The 17,955-nt window shown below is 39.8% G+C and overlaps 1 protein-coding gene across 3 annotated transcripts in view; it reads right to left on the reverse strand.

Annotated features, from left to right (window-relative positions):
- The window catches only part of epb41l4a (erythrocyte membrane protein band 4.1 like 4A), a 349,865-nt gene that overhangs the window by 143,859 nt on the left and 188,051 nt on the right, over nucleotides 1-17,955 (reverse strand). For all 3 annotated transcript variants that reach the window (XM_078566243.1, XM_078566249.1, XM_078566257.1), the window contains exons 8-10: nucleotides 4,825-4,912; nucleotides 365-453; nucleotides 213-276 (exon numbers count right to left, since the gene is read on the reverse strand). In XM_078566243.1, the coding sequence (XP_078422369.1) occupies nucleotides 213-276; nucleotides 365-453; nucleotides 4,825-4,912 (241 nt within the window). The remainder of the gene's footprint in view (nucleotides 1-212; nucleotides 277-364; nucleotides 454-4,824; nucleotides 4,913-17,955) is intronic.

The raw sequence follows: 17,955 nt of genomic DNA on the forward strand, positions 1-17,955 counted from the left end.
CACTAAGTTTGACCATGAATTTTGTTTTTGCCTTTTGGGGCTTCATTTTGAATAATTATCAGCTGGTTTCTAAATGAAATATATTTAGGAAATATTAACCTAGTTCTTAATTAATGGCACAAAATTTAATTCAAGCTAAAACAATAATCTTATGAAAATGTGTTTTAAGGATTGATATCAAGGGAAAAATATCATGCTGGTGTGATACTTACATCTTTGCCTAGCACTCTTAACTCAAACTGGGTTTCTCTGAAGTTCACCTTGGTGATTCTTGGCCTGTTACCAAACAGAGAACCTTTTAGCTTAAAATGAAAACAAGTGAGGTAAGGAAACAAAAATCAGGCGTACATTTACAATCACCTACCAGAAATACTTTCCAACTTGGATTTTGTTCTTGTAGACAACAACCCCAACTGGTGTTAATCCTAAAAAATACTCTGTCTGGTTTTCTCCCTGGAATGCAATAAGAGGTATCATTTACATGTATTAATTAAAAATATTCATACCATCTGTACACTTCCTGTTCAGAGGGTTGTTGTCACGCTATGATTTTTAGTTGTGCTTTTCATTTATATATACAGGGTGTGTTTCCAAACCCACTCACAATCTTGTGTTGCATGGCTTTATGGTGCACATCTTGCTGCTAACTAAATATTGCACAAGCTTAAAATTAACAAGCCTCTCTAAGATGAAACATAGAATGTGAGGCACCAGCCAGATAAAATGAGTAAAAAATAGCAACAGAATTAGAATTTGGACATGAGGACAGTGGGGCAAAAAATTGTCATTATCAGCTGGTTCTCTTCGTTCGCTGTGTTGTGCAGCAGAGAACTCCATAAATCCTATGTTTATTTTGGAGCAGGTTATGTCGTAATTGTTAAAAATACAGCAGCATTTGAACAGCAGGGAGAAAAGGGATACCATTGCCAGAGAAGTGAAAACTGGTCATGATGTTGGACATAGCAGGAGTAGACCATAAGGCACCTCGAGCCCATTCCATCATTCAATACGATCATAGCTAATATTCTGCCTCAGCTCCACTTCCCCGCCCACTCCCCATATCTTTTGATTCCCTGAGACACTATCTCAGCATTAAATTTATTCAATGATTAAAGCATCAACCACCCTCTGGGGTACAGAATCTGAAAGATACACAACCCTCTGAGTGAAGGAATGTCTCTTCAACTCAGTCCTAGATGATCGGCCCCTTATCCTGAAACTGTGCTCTGGTATTCTAGATTCCTCAGCCAGGGAAAACAACCTTTGAGTGTCCAACCTGTCAAGCCCCTTCAGAATCCTGTGTTACAATGAGATCACATCTCATTTTTCTAAACTCCAGAGAGCATAGGTTCAATTTACTCAGCATTCATCATAGGACAACACTCTCATACCAGGAACCAATCTAGTGAACACTCACTGTACCACTTCCAAGGCAAGAACATCCTTTCTTAGATATGGAGACTAAAACTGATCTCCGGGTGTGGTCTCGCTAAAGCTCTGTACAATTGTAGTTAGAGTTCTTTATTCTTGTACTCTGATACACTTCCAATAAAGGCCAAATGACATTTGCCTTCCTAATTGCCTCCTGTACCTGCATGTTGTCCTTTTGTGTTCCTTGTAAGAGTACAATCAAGTGCTTCTGAACACTCAACATTTAAAAGTTTCACTCCTTTCAAAAAAATCTGCTTTTCTATTCTTCCTACCACAGTGAATAACCTCACACTTCCCTGCATTGTACTCCATCTGCCACCTTGTTGCCCACTCACTTAATCTGTCTATATCATTTTACAGCCTCTTTGTGTGCTCCTCACAGCTTACATCCCCACCTAGGTACAAAAGCTACAGTAAGTAGTTAAACTAGAACCAGAATTGTTAGTACAAGGAAGGCAAGTCAGTCACTGATGGAAAAAAGAGAAAATTAGATTCACATGAGAGAAATAGGAAAAATGGAGATCTGGTTGAGGATGGGTGTGGGGGAGTGAAGGTGTGGTGGTGCCAGGGGACGACCAGTACACAAGATATCAGAAACAAGAATACCATCTTAATAATAGATTACTCCACATGATTTGTCATTTTTTTGTTTCTGCCCAGCTCATAGGTCATTATTTACACCAGGGAATATGCCTAAGTGACATGAATTAGTTGACACATCATAAAATAGTTGTGTGCATATATACATGTAAAATGTTTATTCAAAACTTCTGCATGTTGCGCTAATCCAGAAAAATCAATATTTGCAAGGATTAGGGTGTTCTAAATGCTCCAAGAAAATAAATTTTACCTCTGCAAGGGTCAGTAATTTCTAAATCCTGACTGCTAAACTTCTCAAGAAAAAGGGGTTTAAAAGATAAATGGTGGAATGTGGTAGAACAAAAGGTAATCTCAAGCTTTTTGGGTATAATGGCTATCACAACATATCTTAACAAAAAACTTGAACTAAAAAACTGAAATGGAAATTATACCTTAGGTCAAATGATTACAGGAATTCACGCAGGCTTAATTTAGTATAGGAGTCCAGAAATGGAACTACTAAAATGATTCTGCCTTTATTGCCAATAATAGTTTTATCCCCATACAAATATGCGTTTAATTGATTTATATAAATACACTGTATGAATTTAACTTAGAAGCATGCAAAATTATTTATACATGTTTGGGTTTATACACATAGAATGATGGGCACGATTTACCACATTAGAAAGCTGTAACCTGTCTTAAGGCTCATGTAATTTTATTATCAACAACTTGTGTTTATGTAGCAAATTTAAAGGAGTAAAAGCTCAAAGTGTTTCATAAGAAGATTATTAAATAAAATTTTACGCCAAGCCACATAAGATGTTCAAACAGATTATCAAAAGCTTGGTCAAAGACGTAGGTTTTAGGAAGTGTCTTAAAGGATGAGAGAGAGGTAGAGAGGTGGAGAGGTTAAGGAAAGAAATTCCATACCTTAAAGGCTGAGGTAATGAAAGCACAGCCATCAATGGTGCAACGCTTATAATTGGGGATGTGCAAGAGGCCAGAATTGAAGGAGCACAGACATCTCAGGCCATGGTAGGGCCAGTAGATGTTACAGAAATAGCCATGGGTAAGGCCATAGAGAGGCTCGAAAACAGGGATTAATAATATAAGATCGAGGCTTAATGGGAGCTCATGCAGATCAGTGAGCACAGAGGTGATGGGTCTTGGTGTGAGCTAGGATATATGCAGCAGAGTTTTATATGATCTCAAGTCTTAGAGGATGATAGATGGGGGGCTGGCCAGGGGAGTGTTGGAATAGTCAAATCTAGAAATAACTAGGGCATGGATGAAAATTTCAGGAGCAGATGAGTTGAGGTAGGGCAATTTTATGGAGACAGGAGTAGGCAGTCCTGGTGATAAGGTGGATATTTGGTGTCATATATGACACCAAAGTTACAAATGGCCTGGTTCAACCTAGGGAACAGTGTTTGTGGCAGGGACTGAAGACAATGGCTTTGGCCTTCCCAATATTTAGTTGGAGGAAATTTCTACTCATCTAATATTAGATGTTGGGTAAGCAGTGTGGCTGATTAGAGAAGGCAGATGGTGGAGTGAGGTGGTGACAAGTAAAGTGGGGTTTCATCAGCGTACATGTGGAATTTAATGTTGTGTTTTCAGTTGATGTTACCAAGGGGCAACATGGAAATGAGAAATAGGAAGGAGTTAAGGGCAGATCTTTGGGGAACTCCAGAGCTAAGAGTGCAGGAGCTGAAAGAGAAGCCATTGCAGAAGATTCTCTGGCTGCGAGTGTATAGATAAGAATAGAACCAGTCGAGTGGAGTCCTGCCCAACTGGATGACAGAGGAGAATGTCATTCCACTATGTAGCTTGTACTGTATTGATAACAGATTTTATTTCATTGCACATCATGGGTGAGGATGCTACATTTCTTTTTAGTATAGGACTTCCTAATAGCTCCTTTGCATTAAACAGTATGGTACCATGCATAAACAGACCAGGGAGGCACCAAGTTTAGAATTATGTAGAATTTACAGCACAGAAATAGGCCATTATGCGCAAGAAATCTAAGAAGGTATTTATATGCCATTTAAGCCTCTCCCTATCCTATTTCATCTCACCCGGTCTGTATATTCTTCTATTCTTTTCTCAGCCATGTACTTATCTAGCTTCCCCTTAAATCCACCTATACTATTTACCTCAACTGCTTCTTGTTGTCATAAATACCATACTCTAATCTGTCTCTAGGTAAAAAAATTTATCTTGAATTCCTTATTAAATTTATTAGTGACTAATCACTGGTTTTGAGGTATTACTTTACCTCAACCAATATAGTGATGACAGCACTACAGCTAGTCTTTGTCACAAGGCAAGGGGCCCAACATGGTCCAGTGACCCTGCAAGTGTACATGCATTGTGTAGTAATTATGGTTTTGATAAATGTAGGACTGTAGCTTTAAGAATAATCCTGTGTTGTACGATCACATGATCTGTGTAAACCAATGGGTTAGCAGCACAGGGAACCTCTAGGAGAGAGTTCTTCATTAGTTATAGAGTTTGATGCATGAATGTGGTTGCTGCTGCTGTCTGGTAAATAAAGTTAAATGTGTCCACCAAGAAAAGTTGCCTGGAAAATCAACTCTACAACACATTGACATCAAGTAAGTACAGGATGAGGTTTTGCTGTGCTAACTCCACACCTGAGTAGCCAGAATAAGCTCGCTCAGCCACTGGGGCAAAGATCTTAAAGCCCATCAAATTAGTGGAACCGTAACTTGACTTGGAGAAAAAGGAAGAACAAAATATTGAAAATTACTATTTAATCTCGTTTATGAATATAATACTTACAAAAACAGGATGGAGATCAACTCCATACATCTCTAATAATTTGGCAACCTGTAAGTAATTGAGTTCTGCCTCAGCAGGAACTTGACCCCTAAGGAGAAAACAAACCAAAGATAATTGAATATTGCTGAAGAGACATGTTGCTGAAGTTTTTCATCTTGCATCCATGAAGACAAACACAAGAATGCTAAACTTCAAACGATCACAATAATTCATACAATCAGAGAAAGGAGTGCTGATGGAAGTTGACTCAGTTACAGAAGCAGAATTCTCCTGCCCTTACAACCATTTATGTCAGAACTGATTAAGGAAAGGACTCGTATCTGTAGAGTACTTTTCACAACCTCAGAACATTCCAAAATGCTTTAAAGCCAATTAAGTACTTTTGATGTGTAGTTTGTTGCAAAGTAGGGAAATATGTTAGCTAATTTGTGCACAGCAAGGTTCCACAAAAAAGCACCATGACAATGACCATCTAATCTGTTTTAGTGATGTTGGTTGAGAGATACCTACTGGGCGGGACACCAAAAGAACTCCTCTGCTCTCCTTCAAATAGCCCCATGGAGTCTATTACATTCACTTGAGAGGGCAGGTTTTATGCCTGATCTAAATGATCACACTACTGGTAGTGCAGCACTCCCCCTGTACTCCAGTGAACTGTCAGTGTTGATGTTATGCTTAATCCTAAACTTGACCTCACAACCCACAGAGGGGAGAATAGTACCACTTAATTTGATAATTTGACATTTGATGAACTCATGTTATAGAGTTAACCAGGAAAGCACGATGAACCTAATTAAAACAGCACCTCAGCAATTTGTGATAAAATATTAGTCAGAAAATCAAGGAAAGCAAGAGCAATGATCAGAAAATTTTATCTTAATTAACTGTTTCAATATCAAATACAGAAAACATTTTAAGTATCTCTGAAGATATTTATGTGGTATAAACTTAGCTATCACATTACTAATCATAGAATGGATACAGCACAGAAGGAGGCCATTTGTTCATTGTGTCTATACTGGTCCTCTGAAGGAGCAATTCACCTAGTGCCAATCCCCTGCCTTTTCCCTATAGCCCTGAAAATTTTCCTTTCCAGATAATGATTCAACTCCCTTTTGAAAGCCCCAATTGAACCTGTCTCCACTACACTCAGGGAGTGCTTCCAGATCCCAACCAGTTGCTGTGTGAAAAAGCTCTTCCTCATGTAAATGCCTCAAATCAGAAATAACATTCATTGAGTACCATACAAATGTACGAACTAGGAGCAGGAGTAGGTCATTTGGCCCTTCAAGCCTGCTCTACCATTCAATAAGGTCATGGCTGATCTGATTGCAACCTCCCACCTACCCCTGTAGCCCTTCACCCCCTTGTTTATCAAGGATCTATCTACCATTGCCTTGAAAACATTCAAAGACTGCTTCCACCATCTTTTGAGGAAGGGAGTTCCAAAGATTCTCAATCCTCAGAGAAAAAAACTCTTCTCATCTCTGTCTTAAATCGGCGACCCCTTATTTTAAAACAGTACCCCCAGTTCTAGATTCTTCCACAAGAGGAAACATCCTCTCCACATCCACCCTGTCAAGAGCCCTCAGAATCTTATATGTTTCAATCAAGTCACCTCTTACTCTTCTAAACTACAAGGGATACAAGCCTAACCTGCCCAATCCAGGTATTAGTTTAGTAAACCTTCTTTGAATGGCTTCTAATACATTTACATCCTTCAATAAATAAGGAGACCAATACTGTACACAGTACTCCAGAGGTGGCCTCACTAATGTCCTGTAAAACTGAAGCATAACCTCCCTACTTTTGCATTCAATTCCCCTCATAATAAATGATAACATTCTATTAGCCTTCCTAATTACTTGCTGCACCTGCAAACCAGCCTTTTGCAATTCATGCACTAGGACACCCAGATCCCTCTGAACCTCAGAGCTCTGCAAACTCTTGCCATTTAGATAAGATGCTTATTTTATATTCTTCCTGCCAAAATAGACAATTTCACATTTGCCCACATTATACTCCATTTGCCAGATCTTTGCCACTCACTTAACCTATGTCCCTTTGTAACCTCATTATGTCCTCTTCACAACTTGCTTTCCTATCTATCTTTGTATTATCAGCAAATTTAACAAACATACCTTCAATTCCGTCATCCAAGTCATTTACATAAATTGTAAAATGTTGAGGGCCTAGCACTGATCCCTGTCGCATACCAGTAGTTACATCCTGCCAGCCAGAAAAAGACCCATTTATACTTACTCTCTGTTTCCTGTTAGCCAGCCAATCTTCTATCCATGCCAATATGTTACCCCTACACCATGAGCTTTTATTTTCTGCAATAGCCTTTGATGTGGCACCTTATCAAATGCCTTCTGGAAATCCAAGTCCAGTACATCCACCGGTTCCCCTTTATCCACAGCACATGTGACTCCTTCAAAGAACTCCAATAAAATGGTTAACATGATTTCCCCTTCACAAACCCCATGTTGACTCTGCCTGATTTCCTTGAATTTTTCTATGTGCCCTGCCATAACATCTTTAATAATAGCTTCCAACATTTTCCCTATGACAGATATTAAGCTAACTGGCCTGTGGTTTCCTGCTTTCTGTCTCCCTCCCTTTTTGAAAAAAAAAGTTACATTTGCTATTTTCCAATCGAATGACACCTTCCTCGAATCCAGGGAATTTCGAAATTTAAAACCAATACATCAACTATCTCACTAGCCACTTCTTTAAATACCCTAGAATGAAGTCTATCAGGACCCAAGGACTTGTCAGCCCACAGCTCCAACAATTTGCTAAGTACCACTTCCCTGGTGATTGTAATTTCGCTGAGTTCCTCCCACCCTTCCAGTTCCTGATTTACAGCTATTCCTGAAATGTTACTTGTATCCTCTGTAGTGAAGACCAATGCAAAATACCTGTTCAATTCATCTGCCATCTCCTCATTTTCCACTATTACTTCCCCAGACTCACTTTCTATAGGACCAACACTCAGCTTATTAAAACTTTTCTTATTTAAGTATCTAAAGAAACTCTTAGTATCCATCCATATATTTCTAGCTAGCTTTCTCTCATACTCTAACTTTTCCCTCCTTATTAATAATTTTGTCATTCTTTGCTGTTCTTTATATTCTGTCCAATCTTCTAACCTGCCACCGTCTTTGCATAATTATATGCTTTTTCTTTAAGTTTGATGCTATCTTTAATTTTTTAGTTAGCCACAGATGGTGGGCCCTCCCATTGGAATTTTTCTTTCTCGTTGTAATGTACTGATTCTGTGTATTCTGAAATATCACTTTAAATGTCTGCCAATACATCTCTATTGACCTATCCCTTAACCTCATTTCCCAGTTCACTCTAGCTAGCTCTACTTTTATTCCCACATAACTGCCCTTCTTTTAAGTTTAAAATATTAGTCCTGGACCCACTCTTTTCTCCTTCAAACTGAATTTAAAATTCAATCATATTTTGATCACTGCTACCGAGAGGTGCCTTTGCTATGAGGTTATCAATTAATCCTATCTCGTTGCACAATACCAGGTCTAGTATAGCCTGCTCTCTGGTTTGTACCAGAGCATGCTATTCTAAGAAACTATCCTGAAAAAATTTTACAAACTCATCATCTAGACTACCTTTACCTATCTGATTTTTCCAGTCTATATGTAGGTTAAAATGCCCCATGATTATCACCGTATCTTTCTGACAAGCTTCCATTATCTCTTCCTTTGTATTCTGTCCTACCATGTAGTTACAATTAGGGGTCGTATACACCACTCCCACAAATGACTTCTTGACTTCATCATTTCTCATCTCGACCCACATCGCTTCTACATTCTGGTTCCTGAACTTAGATCATCCCTCTCTACTGCACTAATACCATTATTAATTGGCAGAGCCACCCCTCCACCTTTTCCTAGCTTCCTGTCCTTCCTAAAAGTCAATGTATCCTTAAATATTTAGGGCCCAATCTATGTCACCCTGCAGCCATTCCTCTGTAATGGCTATCAGATCATACTTATTTATTTCTACTTGCGCTATCAGTTCACCTGTTTTGTTTCGAATGCTACGTGCATTCAGATAAAGAGCTTAGTTTTGTCCTTTTATTAGTTTTGGAACCTCTAGCTTTGACTGCTGTTTTACTTTTATATTTGTAGTCTCTATCCCTTCCTGTCGTGTTCTACTTATCATTTCCCATATTAATACCTTTCTCTCTTGCCTTGTCTCTACTCTTTGGTTTACCACATCTTTCCAAATTTGATCCCTTGAACCCACGATTTAGTTTAAAACCTTCTCTACTTCCATAGTTATGTGGCTCACTAGAACACCAGTCCCAGCATGGTTCAGGTGTACACCATCCCAACGGTACAGATCCAACTTTCCGCAGTACTGGTGCCAGTGTCCCATGCACTGAAACCCATTTCTCCCACACCAGTCTTTCAGCCACGCAATCATTTCTCTAATTTTCAGTATCCAGTGCCTTCAGCCATTTCTTGACGTCATGTGGAGTGAATTGAATTGGCTGAATTCTACCATCTGTGGTGCAGGGGACCTCAGGAAGAGGCCGAGATAGATCATGCACTCGGCATTTCTGGCTGAAGATTGTTGCAAATATTTCAGCCTTACCTTCTGCACTGATGTGCTGGGCTCCTCCATCATTGAGATGGGCATATTTGTGGAGCCTCCTCTTCCAGTGAGTTGTTTAATTGTCCACCACCATTCACAACTGGATGTGGCAGGATTGCAGACCTTAGTTCTGATCCATTGGTTGTGGGATCACTTAGCTCTGTATATCACTTGCTGCTTTTGCTGTTTGGCATACAAGTAGTCCTTTGTTGTAGCTTCACCATGTTGACACCTCATTTTTAAATATGCCTGGTGCTGCTCCTGGCATATCCTCCTGTAGTCTTCATTGAACCAGAGTTGATCCCCTGGCTTGATAGTAATAGTAGATAGTAATATGGGGGATATCCTGGGCCATGAGGTTACAGATTGTGTTCGAGTACAATTCTGCTGCTGCTGATGGCCAACAGTGCCTCACGGATGCCCCGTTTTTAATTCCTAGATCTGTTCAAAATCTATTCATTTAGCATGGTGACAGTGCCACACAACACGATGGAGTTTATCCTCAACGTGAAGACGGGTCTGCGTCTCCACAAGCATTGTGCGGTGGTCACTCCTACCGATACCATCATAGACAGATGCATCTGCGAGTATATTGGTCAGGATGAGGTCCATGTAGGTTTTTCCCTCTTGTTAGTTCCCTCCTGACCTGCCGCAGACCCAGTCTAGCAGCTACATCCTTTAGGACTTGGCCAGCCTGGTCAATAGCAGTGCTAGCTAGCCACTTTTGGTGATGGACATTGAAGTCCCCCACCCAGGGTACATTCTGTGCCCTAGCCACCCTCAGTGCTTTCTCCATGTGGTGTTCAACATGGAGAAGAACTGATTCATCAGCTGAGGGGGAGAGTGGTAGGTGGTAACCACTTTTGACCTCATGCCATGAGACTTCACGGGGTCCAGAGTCGATGATGAGAACTCCCAGGGCAACTCCCAACTATATACCACTATGCTGCCACCTCTGGTGGGTCTATTCTGTTAGTGGGGCAGGGCATACCCAGGGATGCTGATGGTGGTGTCTGGGGCATTGTAAGGTATGATTCCGCAAGTATGACTATGTCATGCTGTTGCTTGACTAATCATACTAGCCCTCTCAATTTTGGCACAAGCCCCCAGATGTTAGTAAGGAAGACTTTGCAGGGTTGACACAGCTGGGTTTTGCCATCGTTATTTCTAGTGCCTAGATTATTGCTGGGTGATCCTTCTGGTTTCATTCCTGAGTGACTTGCTGGGCCATTTCAGTGGGCATTTAAGAGTCAACCACATTACTGTGATCTGGAGTCACACGTAGGCCAGACGAGCTAAGGAAGGCAGATTTCCTTCCCTAAAGGGCCTTAGTGAACCAGGTGAATTTTTACAACAATCGATTCATGGTCACTATTACCAAGGCTAGACTTTTAATTCCAGATTATTAATTGAATTTAAATTCCACCAGCTGCCATGGTGGGATTCAAGCCCATGTCCCCAGAGCAATAGCCTGGTTTTCTGGATTATTAGTCTGATGACATTACCAGTATGCCACTGCCTCCCCTTGTACCTAATGTAAACCCAAAATTCATAACAGAAGTGAACTAGAAAGGAGATTGAGTGTTGGGAGACCTACAACATTATTTACTGGTGGAGTAATGTGTTCTGTGGTAACCTAATTTTGTTACATAAAACTAATTGACTTTTGCTTTTTAAAATTACCTTAAAGAACAGGGATTGTCATAGCAAAAACAGAAAATGTTGGAAAAACTCAGCAGGTCTAGCAGCAACTGTGGAGAGAAAAACAGAGGCTCATATGGACTCAAAACATTAACTCTGTTTCTCTCTCCACAGATGCAGCTAAACCTGCTGAGTTTTTCCAGCATTTTCTGTTTTTGTTTCAGATTTCCAGCATCCGCAGTATTTTGCTTTTATCTTAGGAATTGTCATAGCTTTCTTTTGCCAATCTGTTATTAATGTCATTGCTATATGTTCGCCTCATGATTTCTGGTCACTTTTTTTTTACATCTCTTTGAAATAATTTTTTTCTGAAGATCTGATCCACCATTCACACACTTTCGGAGAGAATTGGTGATCGCAGAAAGTGCTTATTCAGAAATTGAAGACCAACAGCCCTGATTTCCATCTACGGTGTATCATAAGTTGAGGGCACAGAAAGGTTGTTTTTCTCTCGTAAAGCTGTCAAATTCATCAAAATACTAATTAATAATAAATGCCACCATAACTGAAACAATACTCAGCAAAGAATAAAATATTTTATCAGAAATCAAAAAAAGCTTTTACAACTCGTTTTAAGGAGCCCATAAGCGCTCCATTAGAGTGCATGCAGTATGAGGGAGTTTTCCACTCTACATCACATGTCTGTTTTATTGTAAATTAAAAATGTTGAAATATAATAAAACTAGTGAAGTTCTTTGTGGCCATGTATTTATCAATGGTAGAAAGTATACATAGTGTGTATCATTGAGTTTCTAGGCATTAATTTAAACATTTAAAATTCATTAGAAATAGTGTTAAAAATACATTAAAATAATACAGGACCAACCAGTCCATTCAAAAACTTGGAGGTCCGTTTGATCTTAAGCTTAATTTCAGACAACATATCCTCCCCACTACCAAACGTCCCTACTTACCTCCACCTCAGCAGCATTGTCATATCCTTTCCACCTCTTCTCCATTGTCCCTTAAACCCTATACATGCCTTCATTACCTCCAATATGCCAACACTGTTCTTGCTCGCCTCCCTTCCTCCACCTTGTATAAACTCTAACTTGCATAACACTTTACCATATGGATCCTATCAATTATCATCTCCTGTCCTCACCAATCTATTTTGACTACTCATCCCTCACCATCATGAAGTTTAAATTCATCTTCAAATTCATGTGTTGCCCCAAAACACTACAGTGCAAGAAATCAGTATATATTTCACTTATTTTGCAAGCAGAAAACAGTACAACAATGACAAATTTAGCATATGGATAGCCTGTCCCTAATCTGCACTGTTAAGTTCTAATTGCTGTTTAGAAATGAAGACCGAAACCAAGACAGACTCCTTCAGACAGAGTTTTATTGCTCGTCATAAAACTCTCCACAGGCCCACCTAGTCTCAACTGTTATCCCCTTAATACGACCAAATGGGTACTTAGTTAAACAACCTAATACTTAGCAATTGAACTTCTTTAACTGTTTCCTTCCCTTACAGACTCCCCTCTTCTGAAAAAGAAAGTAACCCTGAGTTTATATAATCACACAAAAAAAATGGTAATAACAAACATCAATATACATTTTTAATTCAATAAATTGACCTTATTCCCCTCCTTAAAAAAAGAACACATGTATAGATATGTCCACACAAAAGAAGTATTTTTTCTTCAAGAAAAAGATCCTCTTTGAGGATCTCTAGTAACTTCTTAGAGCTTTCTCCTCTTTTGGTGAAGCAGTCCTGCATTCTACCCTTAATTAGCACATTCCATTAGATAATATCACCACCTTCAACACCTCTGTCCTTTTGTCTGTGACATATTTTGGTTATCTCCACCTATCACTGGCCCTCTATCCAGCTCTTCTTGTCCCACCCTCCCCCCCCTTAAATCAGCTTATATTTCACCCCTTTTCTATTTTTCCTTAGTTCTGTTGAAGAGTCATACGGACTCAAAACATTAACTGTGCTCCTCTCCACAGATGCTGCCAGACCTGCTGAGTTTTTCCAGGTATTTTTGTTTTTGTTTTGGATTTCCAGCATCTGCAGTTTTTTGCTTTTATTCAGATAATTGGTAGCTGCTATCAATCCATTTGATCTTGGCAATCTCCTTATTCTCAAGCATCTGTTTTAAGCTTACAATGTCAATTCGCAACCTCTTCTCGTTAACACACTTTGTGACTTGTTATCTATGACATTCTATAGGTACTGTTCCTGAATACCCTTTTCCATCTAAAACTTCTGCCAGTATCTTTGATATAAAGAATACCATATCTACCACCTCAACAAGGGTGAGAGTCTCCACTGCTAAGGTACTTTTTACAGCTCTTCGTATCTTTTTAGATTCCCATGCCAAAGGGCAGCATTTGCCTTTACCCTCCATGAGAAATATTATAAATTTTATAAATCCTCCCACACTCGAAAATCCATCAATTAGATTTGCATAAGATGCATCACTGAACACAAATAGTTCAATTTTTCTAACATCATCCAAAGATGGGAACTTCAAAACACACTGCTCCATTTTTAATTTCGTCAATGTTTTGTCTGCCCGAATGATTTCTTCAACCATGGGATCATTCATTTTAGTGCTCAGTTCCAAAACGTCAAAATGGACATCTGGCCTTGTTTGTTTGCCCATTGAGTTACCCAATTTGAATTCTGAGTTGCTCTTTTTCCATTTCAGAAGCCACTATATCTTTCTGGGAGGCCCTGCCATGACTAATTGCAATGAGATTGGTGCTCTCTAAATAGGATTGCTGATGTAAAGGAATGTATGATCCACTCTGCCTGATTTCCAATCCAATGTACTTAAACGCACCAGAAGCCTGACTTCCAATTTTAAACTCCGTTCTGAGCCCATTAATGATAACTGTTTCAAATTCGCTACTGCCACCCCACAAAAAATCATCTATATGCATCATAAAAATGCCTGCAAGTTTCCCTCCATGGTGCCAATAAAACATTGCTGGGTCTGCTTCCAACTGAAGATAGCCCAACTTTAATAAAACTGACCTCACTGAGAAATACCAAACTCTGGAGGCCGTATAAACCGTATACGCATTTATTCAGCTTCCAAAGAATCCCTTCTGCGTTTCATGCCTCTTGTGGACAGAGAAAAACTTCCCTTTGAAGTTGGTGTCCCTGCAAAAAAGCAGCTTTAATATCAATGGGCTTACATTCCCAAGCATTTGTAGCTAATAGAGCTAAAAAGATCTTCAGCACAACTTTCCCTGCCGTAGGTGAATCTACTCCTTTATCCCGGTCATCCAATTTTTCTTCAAACCCTCGTGCCACTAGCCTGGCTTCAGCTTTATAAGTCACATCAGGAAGCATCTTTTCCATGCATATCCATTTATGACACAGAGTTGGTTGTCCCCTATCTGGCACCTCTGTGCATACCCCAAACTCTTTCCAACTATGTAGTTCTTGCTCTTTGGCATCCTTTATTAATTTGTCTAATTTGTTTGAAGCTACTAAGACTTCTTGATCACATGGGCTTCTGCTCCTTGTAGCGTTACCAGTCTGTGCCATATTCCTTGACCTTGTTAAGCTATGCCCTCTATCCTGCCTCTATCATGCTCTGGACTGTTACTGTTTGATCTCCCTCTCCCATTTATAGATGTTCTTTCAACAGTTTGCGATCTCTTCCCAGAGGGATGTTCACTCCCAGATCCACTGTCTGCGTTTCATTTTTGGACTTCATGTTCCCAATCCACAGGCCTAACCTTCTGTCCTTTATCTCGTACATTTAACCAGTTTTTATATTTTCCAGAGGCCTTCCCTACTGTACCTACAATTGTCGCATCCCCCCAGTGACTTGCCTCTTCTGGCAAGTATGTAACTTTAATGCCAGCTTTCGGCAGTTGTTCACTTTGTCGTCCGAATTACTGTCTCCATCATCAGGTACCCTGTCAAATTCAGCTACCTGGTCCTCACAATCATGCAACATATGTGTATGAGAAGTACATGGTTCCTCGTCCCTTCCTACAACCCTTTCTGGACCCGCAAATTTGTAGTCTGCATCAACTAACCTTGATGAGTATACCCGAATAATCTGGTTCCCATGCTGTAAAATCACTGTTTTACCATCTTTACCTATAATCTTTCCCAGGCCTTTCCACTCATTAAATCCTTTTCTTTTATAGTACACCATGTCTCCCTGTTTGAAAACAGTTTCCGATAGATGTCATTGTGTCTCAGAACTCACTGAATTCTTTCTGAAGCTTCAGCTTTAAGGAACGCTCTTCTACCCACATGTAGTGCATTTAAATGCTCAGAAAAGGTAGAGTTAATTGTAGTTCCCACCCAAGCTGGAGGGTGATCACTCAGGACTGAAGGAATTTTTGGGTTTCTACCAAAAACACCTGATATGGATTATAGCCCCCAACCATCTGCAGTGAATTCTTGGCAAGGACAGCCTATGCTAGAGCTGATGTTAATTTACAACTTGGTCCATCCGCCAATATTTTACGAAGCATCTCATCTATAACCACGTGATTCCTTTCACACACTCCGTTACTGAAGGGGCTTTCAGCTGCAGTATTCATAACTATTATATTCATGTTTTCGCAGACATCCCAGAACTCATCGTCACCAAATTCCCCCCGAAATATCGATGAGGAATTTCGCTGGTGGTCCCAATCTGATCCCTTTGATTTCTCCATTACCTGATCCACAATTATTTTCTTTTCTTTACTGTATATGATTGTCAACTGGCTAAACCTTGTTGCAAATCTATGAAATGTAAAATAAAAATGTTCTTTTCTTTATCCCGCACCTTTAAATCCATTGCCACAACTTCATTGAAATCCCTCGCTAAAGATAGACTCACAATCGGCCGTGACAGTGTCCTTCTCTATTTCTTAAATATATCACACCTATTGCTTATCTCCTCTATAAGTTTAGCGTACTCTCCATTCCTTATTCCTGCATCCCTGGGCAAAATTTTTAATCTTTGCAAAGAAGGGTGGGCAAACTGCCAATGCAATCTTAACACAATTTGCCTTTTGTCTTCCAAATTCCTATCTGCTGACGCTAATAACTTAATTAATCTCCTTAGTAGAAAAGTTAGGTTTCATTAAAGGAATACAGTAGTGTCCAGATTGTATAAATTGTAAATCCACAGGTTTTCAAAATACAATATATATTAATGACTTGGATGAGGGAAATGAATATACTATCGCCAAGTTTGCGGATGAAACAAAAATAGGTGGGAAGGCAAGTGGTGAGGATGACACAAAGAGTCTCCAGAGGGTTATAGACAGGTTAAGTGAGTCAGCAAAAACTTGGCAGGTGGAATATAATGTGGGAAAATGTGAGATTATGCACTTTGGTAGGAATAGAGGAGCTGAATATTATTTAAATGGAGAAAGACTGCAGAAAGCTGCAGCACAGAGGTATTTGGGGGTCCTCATGCATGAATCACAAAAAGCTAGCATACAAGTTCAACAGATAATAGGGAAGACAAATGGAAGGTTGGCCTTTATTTCAAAGGGAACGGAGAATAAAAATAGGGAAGTCTTGCTAAAACTATACAAGGCACTAGTTAGACCGCACCTAGAATACCGTGAACAGTTTTGATCCCCTTATCTAAGTAAAGATGTACTGGCACTGGAGGCAGTCCAGAGAAGCTTCACTAGGTTGATCCCGGGATGGAGGGATTTTCTTATCAGGAGAGGTTTAGTAGGTTGGGCCTGTACTCATTGGAGTATAGAAGAATGAGAGGTGGCCTTATTCAAACATTCTTAGGGGGCTTGAGAGGTTAGATGCTGAGAGATTGTTTTCCCTTGTGGGAGAGTCTAGGACCAGAGGGCATAATCTCAGGGTAAGGCCTCGCCCATTTAAGACAGAGAAGAGGTAGAATTTCTTCTCTCAGATGGTAGTTAATCTGTGGAATTCTTTACCACAGAGGGCTGTAGAGGCTGGGCCATTAAGTATATTCAAGGCTGAGATGGACAGATTTTTAATCAGTAAGGGAATCAAGGGTTATGGGGAAAAGGCACGAAAGTGGAGTTGAGGATTATCAGATCAACCATGATCTCATTGAATGGTGGAGTAGACTCAATGAGCTGAATGGCCTACCTCTGCTCCTACATCTTACGGGTGGATTGTCTTATGAGGAAAGGTTGGACAGGCCAGGCTTGTATCCACTGGAGTTTGGAAGAGTAAGAGGTGCCTTGCTTGAAGCATATAAGACCCTAAGATGTCTTGACAGGATGTTTCCTCTTTTGGAAGAATCTAGAACTTGGGATCATTGTTTAAAAATAAGGTGTCGCCCATTTAAGATAGAGATGAGGAGAAATTTTTTCTCTCAGAGGATTGAGAGCCTTTGGAACTTTGTTCCTCATAAGGCAGTGGAAGCAGAGTCTTGCAGAGGTAGACAGATTCTTGACAAGCAAGGAGGTGAAAATTTATTGAGGGTAGGCAGTAATGTGGGGTTGAGGTTACATTCAGATCAGCCATGATCTTATTGAATGGCAGAGCAGACTTGAGGGGCTAAGTGGCCTACTCCTGCTCCTAATTCTTATGATCGTATGTTCAATTAATAAATTTCTCAAAACTTATCCCTCCAACTAAGCTTTCAGTTGCTCCTCTTATTCTTTTCCTTCCTGACTCAGAATTGGTTTCCCTTAAATCTATGTGTAAAGAATCTTGCCAGATGTTCTTTAATTAAAGGCATTAAATATATGTAAATTGCTGCATTATCTGGTATATGCACTTTAATTGCATTTTGCAGGCTTAAATGACAATTTTGTGCTTAAATATGAACGCCTCCTAAGGTAAAAAATTGCAGTATTTCAGAGTCATCATGCTAG

Source organism: Cetorhinus maximus, chromosome 2 (genome assembly GCF_964194155.1).
Source record: "Cetorhinus maximus chromosome 2, sCetMax3.hap1.1, whole genome shotgun sequence".
Classification (NCBI taxonomy): Eukaryota; Metazoa; Chordata; class Chondrichthyes; order Lamniformes; family Cetorhinidae; genus Cetorhinus; species Cetorhinus maximus.